Here is a 16186-nt window from a genome sequence, read left to right on the forward strand (position 1 = left end):
TCGCAGTAGATCTTTATGTGTTGTATTCCACACCCTTTTGCTAGGCGCATGCCAGCTAGGAGTGCTTCATACTCAGATTGGTTGTTACTGACTGGGAATGCGTACTTTATTGATTGTTCAGTGGAGATTTCGTCTTTGTCTATGAGGACTATGCCTGCTCTGCCGCCGTCCTCATTGGATCCACCGTCTACATACAGCTCCCATTCTGGGTATGCATCTTCGTCCGACGTTAGTTCTGTCATAAAGTCGGTAAGTGTTTGCGACTTTAACGAGTTCCGAGGTTGATACTCCACATCGTATTCTGACAGCTCGACGCACCACTTGGTCAGTCTTCCCACGAGGTCAGGTCTTGACAATACCTGCCTTAGGGGTTGATTTGTTCGTACTATGATCTTGTGGCTTTGGAAATAATGCCTGAGCCGTCTTGCTGTGATTATTAGGGCGTATGCCAGTTTTTCAATAGTGGGATACCTCGTTTCTGCATTTTATAGTATCTTGCTGACAAAATATACTGGGTTTTGTTGTCGACCTGTTTTTGTTATAATCACAGATGAAATTGAGTTATTTGTTATTGAAAGATATAGATACAGAGGGTTACCGGGTATTGGTTTTGCTAGTATGGGAGGAGATGCAAGCCGTTGTTTGAACTCGGCAAATGCGTTTTTGCATTTCTCTATCCACTCGAACTGTTTTGATTTTCGCAGTATGTTAAAGAAATGGTCCGACTTTGCTGCCATTGTGGGTAAAAATCTTGAGAGAGCGGCTAGCCTCCCTGTGAGTTGCTGTACTTCCTTGATTGTGGACGGCGATTTCATTTCTAAAATTGCTTTGCATTTTTCAGGATTTGCTTTTATCCCCCTATTTGTCAACATGAATCCCAGAAATTTCCCTCTTTGGACTCCGAACGCACATTTTTCCGGGTTCAGCCGCATGTTGTATTTTTTCAGTTGGTCGAATACTTCTTTCAGATCGTTAAGGTGTTCTTCTTCTGTGCTCGACTTGACCACCACATCATCTACGTATACCTCCATATTCTTGCCGATTTACTTCTGGAAAACTTTGTCCATCAAACGCTGATATGTAGCACCCGCGTTTTTGAGGCCGAATGGCATGACCTTGTAGCAGAAATTCCCTTGGTCAGTTATGAAAGTTGTCTTGTCTTCGTCATCTGAGTGCATAAGTATTTGGTTATAGCTTGAGTACGCATCCATGAAGCTTAAGATCTGATAGCCGGAGGTGTTATCTACGAGCTTATCAATATTCGGTAAATGGTAGGAATCTTTAGGGCAGGCTCAGTTTAGGTCAGTGAAGTCTACACACATCCGCCATTTTTCCTAGTTCTTTTTTACCATGACCACATTCGCCAGCCAGGATGTGAATTGTATTTCTCAGACGAAGCCTGTGCTTATCAGTTTTTGCGTTTCTTTCGTTGTTGCTTCTGTCCTTTCCTTCCCGAGCTACCTCCTCTTTTGTTTTATTGGTCGGGCTTTAGGATCGAGGGCGAGCTTGTGGCATATGACTTCTGGGTCTATCCCTGGCATGTCGGCCGAGGTCCAGGCGAACAGATCGGCGTTTGTTCGGAGTAGATCTGTCATTTGTTGTTTGTATCCTGTGAGCAAGGTAGAACCAATTTAGTGCATTGACTCTTATCCTCAGTCAGGCTTACCTTGTGGAGATCATCGGTTGGTGTTGGCCTCTGCTCATGATGGATCCGAGGATCCAACTCGGCAAGGTCTAGAACGTCGCTGTAATTGTATACCGAGTTTACTCTCCTTGATGGTGTTTATTGTATTTTTAGCCCTGCGTTGTAGCACTGTCTTGCTTCTTTCCTGTCCGAGTGAACTGTTGCTATGGTTCTTTTTTCTGAACAAAACTTAACACACAAGTGAATTGTGGAGACTATGGCTCCGAAAGAATTTAAAGAATGTCTTCCCAAGATAATATTATATGGGCTGATACAGTCGACAATTAGATATTGAATGTCTAAAGTTTTCGAGTGAGGGGGTTCCCCTAGGGTTGTCCTCACCCATACGTAACCTGTCACGGGGATTTTTTCCCCTGAGAATCCGACAAGCTCCTTGGAGGACGGCTGTAGGATCTTCTCTTTGAGTTGCATTTTCTTGAAGGTCGATAGAAACATGACATCGGCACTGCTGCCTTGGTCTAACAAGACCTTCCAAACTAGGAGGTCTGCTGTTGTCACCGAGATGACTACGAGGTCGTCAAGGTTGGGAGTCTTATTGTGTAGGTCCTTGCTTGTGAACGTGATGTCGGGGACTTCTGGAGTAAGTGCGTCAGGTGGTGTTTCACTCTGGACCGCCAACATGGTCCTGTAGCTTCTTTTCTTGGCCGAGCTTGTGTCCCCACCACACGCGAAACCTCCTGAAATGTAGTTGATAACTTTTTTGGGAGGTTGATTATTCTGCCACTGAGTTTTTTCACCATTTGCTTTCAGATGTTCTGCTTCGTGTGATGCTGGTTGTTCCTTCCGGAGTTGTCTGCTGATGTATTTGTCCAGTAACTCTTGTCTCGCTAGCCTTTCCAACGTGTCTTTAGCTATGACACACTCGTCCGTGGTGTGTCCAAATTTTTGGTGGAAGGCGCAATGTTTCATTTTGTCAACATACCTCAGGCCTTGGTATGTGCCAGCTCGGCTTGGTGGTTTGATGAGTTTGCTGTGGAGGATCTCTTTGATTATGTCCTCTCTTTTGGTATTAAACTTGGTATACGAATCGAACTTCGGGGTTAGCCTAAAAGGCTTTTTAGAATCTCTATTTTGGGACCTGTATGGTCTCTCTTCTTCCTTTCTGGACGTGGGCCTTTCGCTCCTTCGAGTTTCACGGAGTTCCTCTATTTCGATTTGCCCCATCGCCTTATCTCAGAATTCCTCCAATATTTTTGGTTTTGCCACGGCGATTGCTTCCTGGAATTTTCCTGGCCTGAGGCCGCTCTTTATCATGTGCAGTTGTACTTCTAGATTGAGATCGGGAATTTCCATTGCTGCTATTGTAAAGCGTGTCATGTAGTCCTTTAAACTCTCGTGTTGCCCCTATTTGATTGTGCTGAGGTAATCTGAGTCCATGACGTATATCTTGGATGCTGCAAAATGATTAATGAACATTTTGGCGAACTCATCAAAGTTGTTTATGGATCCTGCAGGCAAGTTAGAAAACCATAGTAAAGCAGCTCCATCTAGAAATGTTGGGAAAGATCGGCACAGGATGGGGTCTGAATCGCTATTGAGGAACATCATAGACTCAAATTTTGTAACATGGACTTTAGGATCTCCGATTCCCTTGTAGGGTGCTAGCGTCATTGTAAGTGTGAAGTTCTGTGGCATCTTGAAGCTCATTATTTCCTCGGAGAACGAGTTAGTCCGCCGTCTCACGTTCTTTGGGGTTATTTCTCCTGTTTTTGTGTTGGATTCCGAATGGTGTTCCTCGTGTTGGTCAGCATTTGTTTTCTTGCTGTCAACCTTTCGCTCCCCGTTGTTTCGCAGTGTCGCCAGGAGTTCGGCTAGTCGTTGATTTTCCGCCTAGAGGGCGGAGTTGGCAGCTAAGAGGTCGGCATTGTTTTGAGAACGCTGTTGGGTTTCGGAATGGTCGGTCATGCTTTACTTCCTGCAAGAGGAAAATACACAGTGCGAGTATGAAAAATAAATTAAAGCTAAAGATTCAGCGAGGGGTGAGAATGAACTCTCGGGACCCACGGTGGGCGTCAAATGTTCCTGTCCAGGGACTCGAACCGAGGTATACGTCGGCTGGGGATCCAAGAGACTTGGTTAACCGTATCTGCTGAAGATCGCGTCACCAATATGAGCCTCGTCCGAGCAGTGGGGAGTACCTGCAAAAAGGATTCCGATGCTTAAGTTAGTTTATGAGCAGGGATACTACTCTATATGCTACTATGAAGTGCTTTCTGATGAGATCTGCCTTCTGATTATCTGAGCAGTGCTATTTATGGTTAGAGGGATTTGTTAGTGGGTCCGAGATCCCTCGGTTTGTATCCGAGCTAATGATCGGATTTCTCTCAGGATAAGTGGCGTAGTGGATAAGTGACGTGGTTTTGAATTGGTACATTGCACTATTAAAACGTGCTGTTGTTGATGTATAACGTCGGTCCTACTTTACTGGTACGGATCAAAATATAAACTAATTAATGAGTTATTAAAGTTTAAAAATATTAATAAATTTAATAAAAAATAAAACTTAAAAAAAATATTTATTATGAAAATAACTAAAATTAAATTTTATATAATTATTAATTATGATCGAGTCAATCGGTTCAATTTATGATCTACCAGTTAAATTAGTAATCTAATGACCTAATAATTTGACCACTTCGATTAACGATTTAGTTCTGATAACTATAGTTGAAAAAATCGGACTGAGGCAGTCAGACTAAAAATTAAAACTAGTGATCCGGGCCCTTGGCCGGTCTAAGTTGAGCATTGGATTGCACAAGGAACAAAACTGGTTAAAAAAAAGACCCTTGCTGAACGATGCCTAGCCCTATCCCCAGGCCCCAGATCCCAGCTTTCTCACTCATTCACACTCTCTTGACAGAGGTAGAGTTGGGAGCTTACCTCGGTTCACCACCACATGCTCACCGCCGTTGTCGCGCCTCTCATTGGATCCTCCACATTGTGCGCTCGCGTCTAGCCTCTTTCCTCTGTCTGATCTCGACTGCTCGCGCCTCCCTCGCCTCTCTCCCTCCTCACGTCTCTGCTCGAGCTTTGTCGTCCCTCGCGTACTCGTCGCTAGCAGTCTTGCTCCATATCCCTCATATTCTACCAGTTCTCCCCATTGTAAACATAAGGAGAAGGACTGTCGCAGTGCTGCCAGCTTCTCCGTATCACATTCTTGCTCCTTCTCCTTTATACTCTGCTCGTTGGAAGACCAATCGAAGGTTATTTAATTGTTCTTGCTTACTTTTTTTGTTTTTAATCTGTTGTTCATAACAAAAAATATGATTTGGTTAATTTAGTTAATTTTGTGTATTTGTTAATTCTGATCTCTTAGGTATGTAATGTAATTGACTAATTGTTTGGTTATGAATTTATGATGAGACTTGAATTTACCAATTTGTTGAATGAAAAGCTTGCTAATTACTAAGTTAGTTATTCTGCCGATTGTTGATTTTGTGTTGGTTTGCTAATTTTGAATTGGAAAGAAAATGTTTGGAGATTTGTATTTAGTTAGTCAGTTTTACTGTGGTTATGATATTATGATTCTGCAAATAAAATTAACAGGGATGCACCATTTTTAGAATTGATTGTTAATTATTAATAGACTATAATGTGATTGTTAATTGCCTAATTGGAATTGGTTCTGAACCACGATGAACCCTAACGCGACTTCAAACTATAGTTGCAGGAACCGGATCGAATTAGCCGGTTGGACCGGAAACCGGTGAACCGGACATAAGTTTGATCCGATTAAGATTTTGGACCACAAAAGGAAAAGAACCAGTGTGAACCGGTTTGGACCGATTGGTTTTAGTAAAATCAGCGAACCGGTGGTTTTTATAACTGGACCGGTTCAATGTTTTTTTGAAAAATAACCCTAGCTAACCTAGCCCTCAAGAAGTGAATCCTCCCTGTCCCTCGAGTTCGAAGAAGTGAAGAGGCTTGCCGTCACTGCTGCCTCCCCGTCGCCAGTCACTGCTTCGCCGTGACAGCTTGGTTTCTCTCTTCTCTGCCGCGTTCTGCAGCTCGGTGCATCAGCTATCAGGTATTTTTTTTAGTTATTCAGTTATTGAGTTACAAGTTGATTAAGTGAGTGATTGATTAATGATGTTGCTGTGAATGGTGGATTGCTGTTTTTTTTTTTTTTATGATGATTGGTGTTTATGGTTATTTTTGTTGCTGTCATTGTGCTGTACTGTTGCTGTTAATTTTCAATTTATAGGAAAATTAAGGAGAGTAAGATTGTGACATTGCCATTTTAATTGTTAGAAAGAATGGTTTGAGCATTTGAAGTGGTGTTTGTTCAGTTGATGAGAATTGAGAGGAGAGGATTTAAAGTAGGCTTGAGTTGAAATTATGGATATTGTGGATCGAAACATTTTAGCAGAAAATGAAGTAGGTACGCATTTGGAATGGAAATTAGGATTGAATGAAGAATGTGATTTGGAATGCAAGGTAAGATTAAATGAAGAGTAATGATTGTTCATCTCCTCTTGCAGGGGATCTTAGATTGTTCCATTTTTGTTGTAAGGTGACAAATATGGTAGGATGTAGAGGAGATTCATCGGCTCGGCTAACTGCTCACTAAAGAACTTGCTGAACAAAAATTACACAAATAGAGACCTGTTGCAGGCCAATCGTGGACTTCCAAAAAATCATGCCCACCATATTTTTTCTACACTAGATCTGGACCACATTAATCTTTTAATATTAGTCTCTATGGTCATAAATATCAGAAGATTAGTATTCCATGAAAGTACAGTGGTATACTTGCTAAGCTTCCTAATTTATATTGTTGGATAGGAGATAGATTATGTGAATTTCTAATAGCTGCTGATTTTATATTGCCGTTCCACATGTTTTAGATGAATAAAGATACCCAGACTTTGAAATTATTCTTTGGATATAGTTCATAGATTATTATTTGTGTCAAATTAAGATACTATTGTAGATCTGTAGTAGTGCTAACTAATTTTATGTCTGTCTTTTGTATTAGTTTATTTTGGGATTTGAGACTTGATTCTTCATAAAATGTTAAAATATTAGTAAAGATATGTATTTCAAATTTTAATTTTAAGTTTTTGACTATTTTATATTTTTTATTTACGTAGGACTGGTTTTACCAGTTCAACCAGTAATTTATCGGTTGAACCAATAAACCAGTAAACCAATAGTCTGATCGGTCCGATTACCTGTTTGGTTCTTACAACTATGTTTCGAACCATTTGTCACATTCTTTTTCGTCTCAATAGACCAAATCCCATGCTCACAAGACGAATTCATCGTCGTGGTCCTGCAATTCTGTCTTTACAACAACCACAATGCCTTTCTATTCTCTACCGAACCTTCTCCCTGTGGTCCATGAAGAAGGATCCAGACCTCGAATCTGCACTCTCCCGCAACCGCCGTTGGATTGTCAACAACCAGATCAAGAACATCATCCTCCGCCATCCAAACCAAGAGATCCCCATTGCATTCCTTCAGAAGAAGTTCAAAACCCTTGACCTCAAAGGCAAAGCCCTCAACTGGCTCCACAAGTACCCTTCCTGCTTCAACGTTACTTTCACCAGTGAGGAACACTGCTGTCACCTCTCCAAGCGCATGATGAGCCTCGTTGAAGAGGAGGAATCTGTTAGGGAGTCTCAAGAAAATGCTTTTGTTTGCAGGTTAGCAAAATTACTTATGATGAGTGTCAACAAGAGGATTAATGTTCTGAAAATCAATGAGCTGAAAAGGAATTTAGGGTTTCCCGATGATTATATAGTTAGGATTGTTGCAAAGTACCCGAATTTGTTTCGTGTTGTTAACGAGGGCGGGAGGAAGAGCTCTATGGAGATTGAATTGGTTCACTGGGACCCTCAATTTGCTGTATCCACAGTGGAGACTGCGGCCAGGAGGAGCGGCAATATAAGGCCAACGTTCTCGTGTTCTTTGCCTTTCAGTTGGGTGAAATCATGGGAGAGATTTCGTGAATTCGATTTGGTTCCTTACTTTTCGCCTTACGTGGACCCCAGGGAATTGGTGGAAGGGTCGAAAGAGATGGAGAAGAGGAATGTGGGATTGGTACATGAGGTGTTGTCTTTGACTCTTTGGAAGAAAGCCTCAATAGTGAAGTTGGGTCATTTTAGGAGGGAGTTTGCTTTGCCTGATAGGTTGAATGTGTTGTTGCTCAAGCACCCTGGGATTTTCTATGTTTCCAACAAGTATCAGATTTACACAGTTCTTCTTAGGGAGGCGTATGTTGGGTCTAAACTTGTCGAAAAGGATCCTCTGGTTGTTGTGAAGGAGAAATTTGGGGAACTGATGCAGGAGGGGCTTCATGAGTACAATCAGAGGCGGCGCCACATAAATATGGAGAAGAGGAGGAAGAAAGGTGTTCCTTTGGCTAGAGTAGATGAAGTAAAGTGTAGGAGGAGAAGTGAAAATGCTGACTCAGATGATGATGAGGATGGAGACAACAAGCTGGGAGGTTTGTTTGACCCAGAGGAAAGGAAACGGTTTTATAAAGTTCTGTTTGATGATGATACTTCATGAAATTCTGAGACGGTGTGAGTGTGATAGTCTAGTTTGCGTATTTGGTTTATATAAATTTGATATTAACCCTTGAAGGGCTGGAAGTGAGTCAAGCCAGCTCATGAGCCAGCTCGAGCTCGACTCGTTAATAGCTCGATAAGCTAAACTCGTGAGCTGGTGAACCAAGCTTGAGCCTGGAATTGAACTCATAAATTAAATAAGTCGAGCTTGAGCTTGGATATTACTGTTTCATATATTACTGTTTCATATGAATATATATAATATTAAAAATATAGATTAAATGCATATAGGATGTGTATTAATAATTATAATAATTTATTGATAGATAAACAATATATAAAATTGATCTTTTTAAATATTTTAAAATATATAAGTTATAATTTATTGATATAGAATTATAGATTATGTTATTATTATTTGAGCTAGCTCGTGAGCTCGAGCCAGCTCGTGAGCTCGAGCCAGCTCGTGAGCTTTTGATGAGCCGAGCTTGAGCTTAAGAAATAGGCTCGATTGTTAATGAGCCGAGCCATGAGCCAAGCTCAATTTTTGTGAGCCGAGCTTGAACTTGGTCTAGCTCGGCTCACTTCCAGCCGTATTATTTTACCCTTCCCTCCCTGCTACGTATGCATACATACACAAGGTCGCCCATATGGATTGAACTTTTGTTTTTGGTTTGATATGGTGCCTTAAATTGGCAATTTGACTTTTGGAACTGGTTTTCTGAATTAAATTTTGGTTTGGCTGGGTTGTGTTTACTTTATGCCTCATTGCTGATGATTCAACGGCATGTGTAAGCTGTACTTTGTATATACTAGAAGAGAGACTGAGCGCATAGTCCAGTTAAAACGCACATAACTCTAATATAAGATACCTGCGTCCCTTCTCTTCATAGTTGCTGTTGAGTTAAAAAAGAAAACCTTATCTTCCGATATTCTTTGTTATTTTCTTTGGATAATGGTCAGCGGTGATTGCCCAATGATGCACAATTCAAAATGTATTGAGCAGTTTTGTTGTGGTGTTAAGTTCATCACTTGCCTTCCACCATCTCTCTCTCTCTGGCTCTTGCTCGCTCACTTGCTCACTCACTCACTCATACTCACATGCATGCATATATACAAACACATACATATATTTGGCGATGATGATGATTATACGCATATGCCGCACGTGTGTATAAATATATATATGAATTATTATGTATCTTCCAGATGGTGCTTGAAGGCTATGAATGAAACCGGTGGGAAAAAGCAGTAGTTTATTTGTAGGTATTAAACCTCAGGGCTGTGTATTCACTTTTTCTGGTTAAGTGGCTGTATAATTGAAGGTTCCGTTTTGCTATCTATCTCTTTGTTATTGATTTCATTTCTTGTTGTTGTAAAGTGATGTGCATGTCTATCCTTCTATTTTACACTTCATTTTTTATATTGACATTGTTTGTCCTCCTGCCCAGTGACAGAACAAACAAGAAACTGACTACTGAATGGTTTCATGGCTTTGTTTATAACTGGATGTGAACCACCACCACCTTTGTCTGCATCGTCATCATGATCCTCACTGCTGGTTGTAAATTGTGCACAAAGGATGTGGATAAAGCTTGCTGCAAAAGCTGTATATGAATTTGCTCTTGGCCATGAAATCCGAGGGTTGTGTTCTATTTTTATCTCACCTCCCAACCACCCGAAAATTAACCAGGTGCAAAATCATTTTCCTTTAAAGAGCCTTCATGAGAGCATAATATCAGAAAATTGTGCATTGCTCTTATGACTCTTGTTTTTCTTTACTCTGACCTGATCATCATGGCTGGATGCATTGTTTTGTTCTTTTTTTGGAACTGCTCATTTGCATAGTTATTAGTCCTTTTTTGTCATGGCCTTATGCTTATACAGTCAATATTCCATAACATTAGCTTGTTTATCGAATATGCTTATACCACATTTGTGAATTAGTGGTTTATGTTGTGTGGATGCTTAAATAAGCAATAGTTTCAAACTTGGACTATGAGTAATTCAGATGCATCAGCTATAGGTTCAGTTTGATTTAAGTGTTTATTGGTGAGTATATCTACATGTCTCATTTATTTGTTCTTCTAAAAACTATATTTGATGCATCTTTTAAAAGCTATATTTTGTCCAGATGAAATATTTGATGCATCGTTTAAATAACAAAATTTTCCATCATTCTACCCGATGTAATAACCACTTTTTGATGTGCCCAGTGATGTAATATTTGGACATGATGCAAAGCCTCTCCATCCCTTTCCTCTGTTCCAACTTCCATCATTAAGTAAGCTGCTGCTTTTGTTGTGTTGTTCGTCTTCTTCTTCTTCTCCTTCTATTCCATCCTCTTCACTGTTACCACAACTTGCTATTATTATTATTATTATTATTATTATTATTATTATTATTATTGGCATCACAACTGGCAGTGGATAGAGATGGTGGAGGTTGCGGTGCTGTGTTCACCCACCTTGATGGATGTTGAGAGGCTTTTATGGATATTGGCAAAGTGCTAGTCACTGAAATCTGAGGGCATTGCTAGCATTCTCATTTAAAATAATTTTATTAGCTTGTTATTGTGTCATACTACTATTTTTTTTTTTTCAAACTATTATTGTACTAGTTTGCTATTGGTCACATACAACCCAGTGATGGATTTCATTACTTTCCTTAATGGTGATACATCATTCATGTTCTCTGTCTCCCTTTGTATGTTATATACCTATAGCCATTGAGGGATCTAATTTGACAAAGAAATTTAGGATTGCTTGAGTGCTCATTGTTCACATGTTCTATGATGTCTTCATTCTTCTTTTCTTTATTTATCTTTTTTTGTCTAAATCTTTCGCCATATGTTGTGTTTTTGTTTGCTTATTTAGCTTCAAAAAGATCAAATGATTGAATTTTGCTAAAGGAACATTTGACCAAAAAGAAGTGCTTTATTCCCTAAGAAGTATTAAATGATTCTTGTGTAATTACTTGTACCTGCGCTTCATATGTTGTTTTGGTTTTCCAAAACATATAGGAAAATAGGAAAATAATTCTTGGTGTAAGTTTTTCAACTTCTAACTATCAGATTAAGTTTAGATTATCTACATATCCTGTTATTTTGCACTTGATTAATCTGTACTATATTAGGAATTTTTTTAGAAACCAGGATAAAATTTTTGCACGTGTTTGGATAAGGTTTTTTTTTGTATCTGTTGTATTTTCTTGTTTTTATTTACTTTCTGGTTGATTATTCTGATAATCGTTTCGCATATATTTTGGTACACTTGGTCAATATATAAGCATGATGTCTTGCCATTGTCATACAATTTGCCACATATCATGGAGTTAATTTCTGACCTGTCTCTCTCACTAAGGCATTGTTTATGTTTGATTCATCTGAATTGATGTGATGTTTGACATTCCAAATATTTCAATACCTCTTGATCTCTTCTTCCCTGGAATTGAAAAGCATGTTCCTTTGAATAATTTATGTAATCTGTGACGTTAATGCTTTTGTTTTGGTATCTTCGTTGAGTGCTTCAAATCCTGGAATCTTTTAAAGGGTCAAGGGTCAAGGGTCAAGGATGCTTGGTTCCAAGGGATGGTGAATTTGCATCATCATGTCTTGTTTTGAACTGTGTTGATGAGGAGATCTATTGTAGCAGACAAACAAGAGAAAGGGTCCCACAAAGTGAATTCAAACATGCCTCATCCTGTTACCTCCTCTATATAAAAAAGCATGTTCCTGCATTCCTTTGTTTTGACGACCATCATAGACAAGTAAAATGTACAAGGAAATTGACAGATATAGTTTTGATATCTTTGGCTAAGTAGATTGTCATGCACAATTGTAATTGATATACAGTATACACGTTGCTGCTTGTAATTTTTTGTGTCATTGAATTCTGTTGATATTTTACTCAACACTCCTCCTCCTTGATGGATTTGACTTTACAAAGATTCAAAAGTTTAATCAATTAGCCTCCCAAAGGAGAAATCCCCTCTTTGTAAACCTCTCCTCGAAAGTGTGGTGTTGAAATGTGACACTTAAATCCACATTTTTAGAGTTAATAGTGAAATTCGTTCCTGAAAGATCACTCATTATTTAAATTAGTTTTTAAAAGATCTTTTTAGTTATATTAGTCCTTAAAAAATAAAACATAAGTCAAATTGGTCATTTCGTTAGTTAGATAATAACGGCATGATGACGTGATAGGTTAATGCCACGTGTTACAAGATGATTGATTGACAAATTAGGTTAGTGACACCTAGTATGTCATGTGTCACTTGACGTGTAAAAAAGTTATTAATAATCAAAATAGTTTCGTGTAAAAAACTTATTCATAATCAAAATAGTTTCTAAAAATTTAGACGTAAGTTATTTTCGTCTTTAAAATTTTAAAAATTAATCAAATTAGTCTTTATATAAATTTCTCTTATTTTTTCTTCATAATATTAAATTTAAAGTATTTTTTATGGTATTAATTTTAATATTATTTTTTAGACCTTAATAAATAAATTTTTTTACATAAAATAATAAAAATAATTAAATTATTATAAAATTATTGTCATTTGTATTTTAAATTTTATATTTTCAAATTGTAATTTTTATAGTGATATTTTTTTATTTAAACGAATTTATCAAATTATTGTTGATTATATATTTAAAAATTTAATATTTTAAGTTTATAATTTTTTTTAAAATAACTATTATATATATTTATTTAGTGAGATATAAAATATTAAAATATTTAAAATAACTACTATATTTATTTAGTGAAATTCAAAATATTGAAACTCTAATTTTTTAATATTTTAAAATAACTACTATATTTATTTAGTGAGATATAAAAGATTAGAACATTTATAATAACTCTATATTTATTTACTGGAATCCAAAATATTAAAACTATATTTTGAATTTCATTAAATAAATATAGGAGTTATTTTAAATGTTTTAATCTTTTATATCTCACTCTATAAATATAGTAGTTATTTTAAAAATATTAAAATATTAATATTCAACAAGTGATCCCACAAATTGATTTTTCAATTATTGAGTTCTACCATATATATTAAATAATAATAAAATTACAATTTTAAAAATTTAAAAGATTTAAATTTTAAAATAAATATTATATTATATAATAAGATTTAAAATATTAAATTTTTAAATATATAATCAACAATAATTTAATAATATAAAATTTAAAATACAAATGACAAAATAACTTTATAATAATTTAAATAATTTTTATTATTTTATGTAAAGAAAATTTTATTTATTAAGAAATAATATTAAAATTAGTACTATAAAATATACTTCAAAATTAATATTATAAAAAAAATAAAAAAATTTATATAAGAACTAATTTGATTAATTTTTTAAATTTTAAGGATGAAAATGACTTAGGTCTAAATTTTCAAAGACTATTTTGATTATAAATAATTTTTTTACATATCAAGTGACACGTGACATGCTAAGTGGCACTGACTTGACATGTCAACCAATTATATTGTGACACGTGACATTAACCTACCACATAATCATGTCACGTGGCATTTAATGTGACACGTCATTATCCGTTATTATCTAACAAACAAAAAGATCAATTTGACTTATATTTTATCTTTTAAGAATTAATATGACTAAAAATTTTTTTTAAAAATTAATTTAAAAGATAGATCATCTTTCAGAAACAAATTTAACTATTAACTCCGTATTTTTATGTTCTAACCATTCCATGTCACCTGCATGTCTGATGAAATAAGCTACACCTCAGCAGTGGTTTAATTGTAATGCAATTATTATTCTTATTATTTTAATAGGAATAAGATAACAAATAAATGCGTGAGATAATAAGGATTAATAAATAAAAAATATTAATAAAATTTTTAAGATAATAAATATAGATAAATTAGTTTAAATTAAAATTTTTTATCTTAATTATAAAGATTAATTTAAAAATTATGTGTCTATATTTATTATTTTAAAAAATTTTGTTGATACTTTTTTCTTTTTAAAGACTAATTTATTCGAAGAATAAATCTTCATAGTTTAATTGTCACCTTATTCTTTGGATAACATTGAATTGTAATGGAATTATTGCTCAACAACAAAGTTCAATTTGGCCATCCCTATCTAAAATGGCATTTGATTTTAAATAAAATAATCTTTGGGGTAGTTGCATATGGGGTAGGAACAAAACAATAAATGCTAATACTTGAATAACTAGAGGCTAGGGTTGTATATGGATCAAGTGAAGTTGAATTTGTCTTGATTTAGATTTGACCTTAAATAATAATTAAGTCTATTTTTTAAATTTTTATTTAATTTTAGATTTAGTGAAATTACACTATTTTTCGGTTACATTAAAATCAGGTCTAGATCGATAAAGTTTAGATCTTGATAAATTTTATGTCAAAAAATTATGATACATTTATTTATAAAAGAGAAAAAATATATTTGTTACCGTAAAGTTGATATGTATATTTTGAATTTAAATTTAAATTTGTTTATAAATTCTAATTTTATATTTTTTTAATTTATTTTTTAATTTATTAAATGTGATTAAAAATAAAATAATAATCTTATAATTAATATAACATAATATTAAAATTAATTTAAAATATATATTTTTTTTAGTGTCTTTAAAATATACATGAGTTAAATAAAATTGAATTTATCTTAACTCAAATTTAACTTTAAATAATGACTAAATTTATTTTTAAAATTATTATCTAATTTTAGGTTAGATAAAATTATACTAAATTAATTTTTAAAAGTATTCACATCCGAGCCGAGGCACGTACACTTTTACCAGAGGCATTCTTGTCAAAATGATTGAAGAGCATGTGTCATGTGACCAGTGGTGGAGCTTAGTTCAGACAAGGGGTGGTCATGGCCCCCCCAAACTTTTATTAAAAAAATTAGTAATACTTTTTTAAAAAATAAAAAATAGTTCAGTTGGCTCAAATATTTTATTATGACTTAAAATACCAAAGTTTAATCTTCATCTCTTGCTTTTATTGTACAATAATTTTTAGTTTTAAACATTCAAAATATATTGGATTTGGAATGAATTGAGTGTATTCGCATTTCGCAGCTCTCTATTCAATAAGCAACACTCCCTTTACCTTTGAGTTCAAATATAAAAAATTAGGTATTTTTTATTTATGTAATTTAATATTATTTTATATTTTACCGTTTATTTAATTTAATTTTTTATATGATAAAAAATATTAGAATATTCAATAAGTATTGATATTATTGTATGCGTATAAATTGATAAAAAAAATTCAATAAATATTATAAATTTTAATATTTGTTCTTTTAATTTCTTTTTTACATATTTTACTGGATATATATTCAAATTTTTATATAAAATAGTCATAAAAAATTAAAGAGTTGATGATGCATTTTTTAAGAGGAAGGCTAATATTCAAAAAGGAAAATATATAACTTTTATAATATCAACATTTGTAGATAGTTCTTCTACTTTAATGAATCACGAAGAAAGTAAGATACAACCTTCAAAAGTTTAAAGAGTTACGTCTGATGAATTTGACCTTAATTCTTTAGAACGATACCCTGAAAAATGGTTTTAAATTTGGCAATATTACCCAAATCAGAAAGATGAGGTTAGACGAGCTTATCTTAAATGAGATTCATATCAAAAGCATCTTGACAATTATCTTCTATCTGCCCCCTAAAATTTCGTTTCAAGCTCCGCCACTGCATGTGACAATATTTCCTTGGGCCATGCGTGAACTTGCCGTATAAAAAAAATGCCCAAAACAACATAGAACGTATTTGATAAGGGCGTTACTATGGTGTAGAAATTGATATAGTTATACACATATAGAAAAACACGTGTTGCATAATTATTTGTTGTTTGAGGATTTTAATATACTTGTTGCACATATGAATTAACAGATGGGATCAAACTTTAAAAGACAAAAGGTGAAAGGCTACTAC

At 35.0% G+C, this 16186-nt stretch overlaps 2 protein-coding genes across 3 annotated transcripts; one reads left to right on the forward strand and one right to left on the reverse strand.

The window, feature by feature from the left end:
* Window positions 1–1783: 1783 nt before the first annotated feature.
* On the reverse strand, window positions 1784–2869 carry LOC107480729 (uncharacterized). Its single transcript, XM_016100892.1, has one exon. The coding sequence runs from the start codon at window positions 2867–2869 to the stop codon at window positions 1784–1786; it is 1086 nt and encodes a 361-aa protein (XP_015956378.1).
* Window positions 2870–5627: 2758 nt separating this feature from the next.
* LOC107480692 (protein WHAT'S THIS FACTOR 1 homolog, chloroplastic) lies at window positions 5628–12179 on the forward strand (the record flags this gene model as incomplete). 2 transcript variants are annotated; one of them, XM_021138443.2, is given in 3 exon segments in its annotated part: window positions 5628–5732; window positions 6799–8235; window positions 9672–12179. In XM_021138443.2, a coding segment is annotated over 1 exon segment (1323 nt). In that variant the 3' UTR covers window positions 8222–8235; window positions 9672–12179.
* Between the last annotated feature and the right edge of the window lie 4007 nt (window positions 12180–16186).

The sequence above is a fragment of the Arachis duranensis genome, chromosome 1, assembly GCF_000817695.3.
Source record: "Arachis duranensis cultivar V14167 chromosome 1, aradu.V14167.gnm2.J7QH, whole genome shotgun sequence".
NCBI lineage: Eukaryota > Viridiplantae > Streptophyta > Magnoliopsida > Fabales > Fabaceae > Arachis > Arachis duranensis.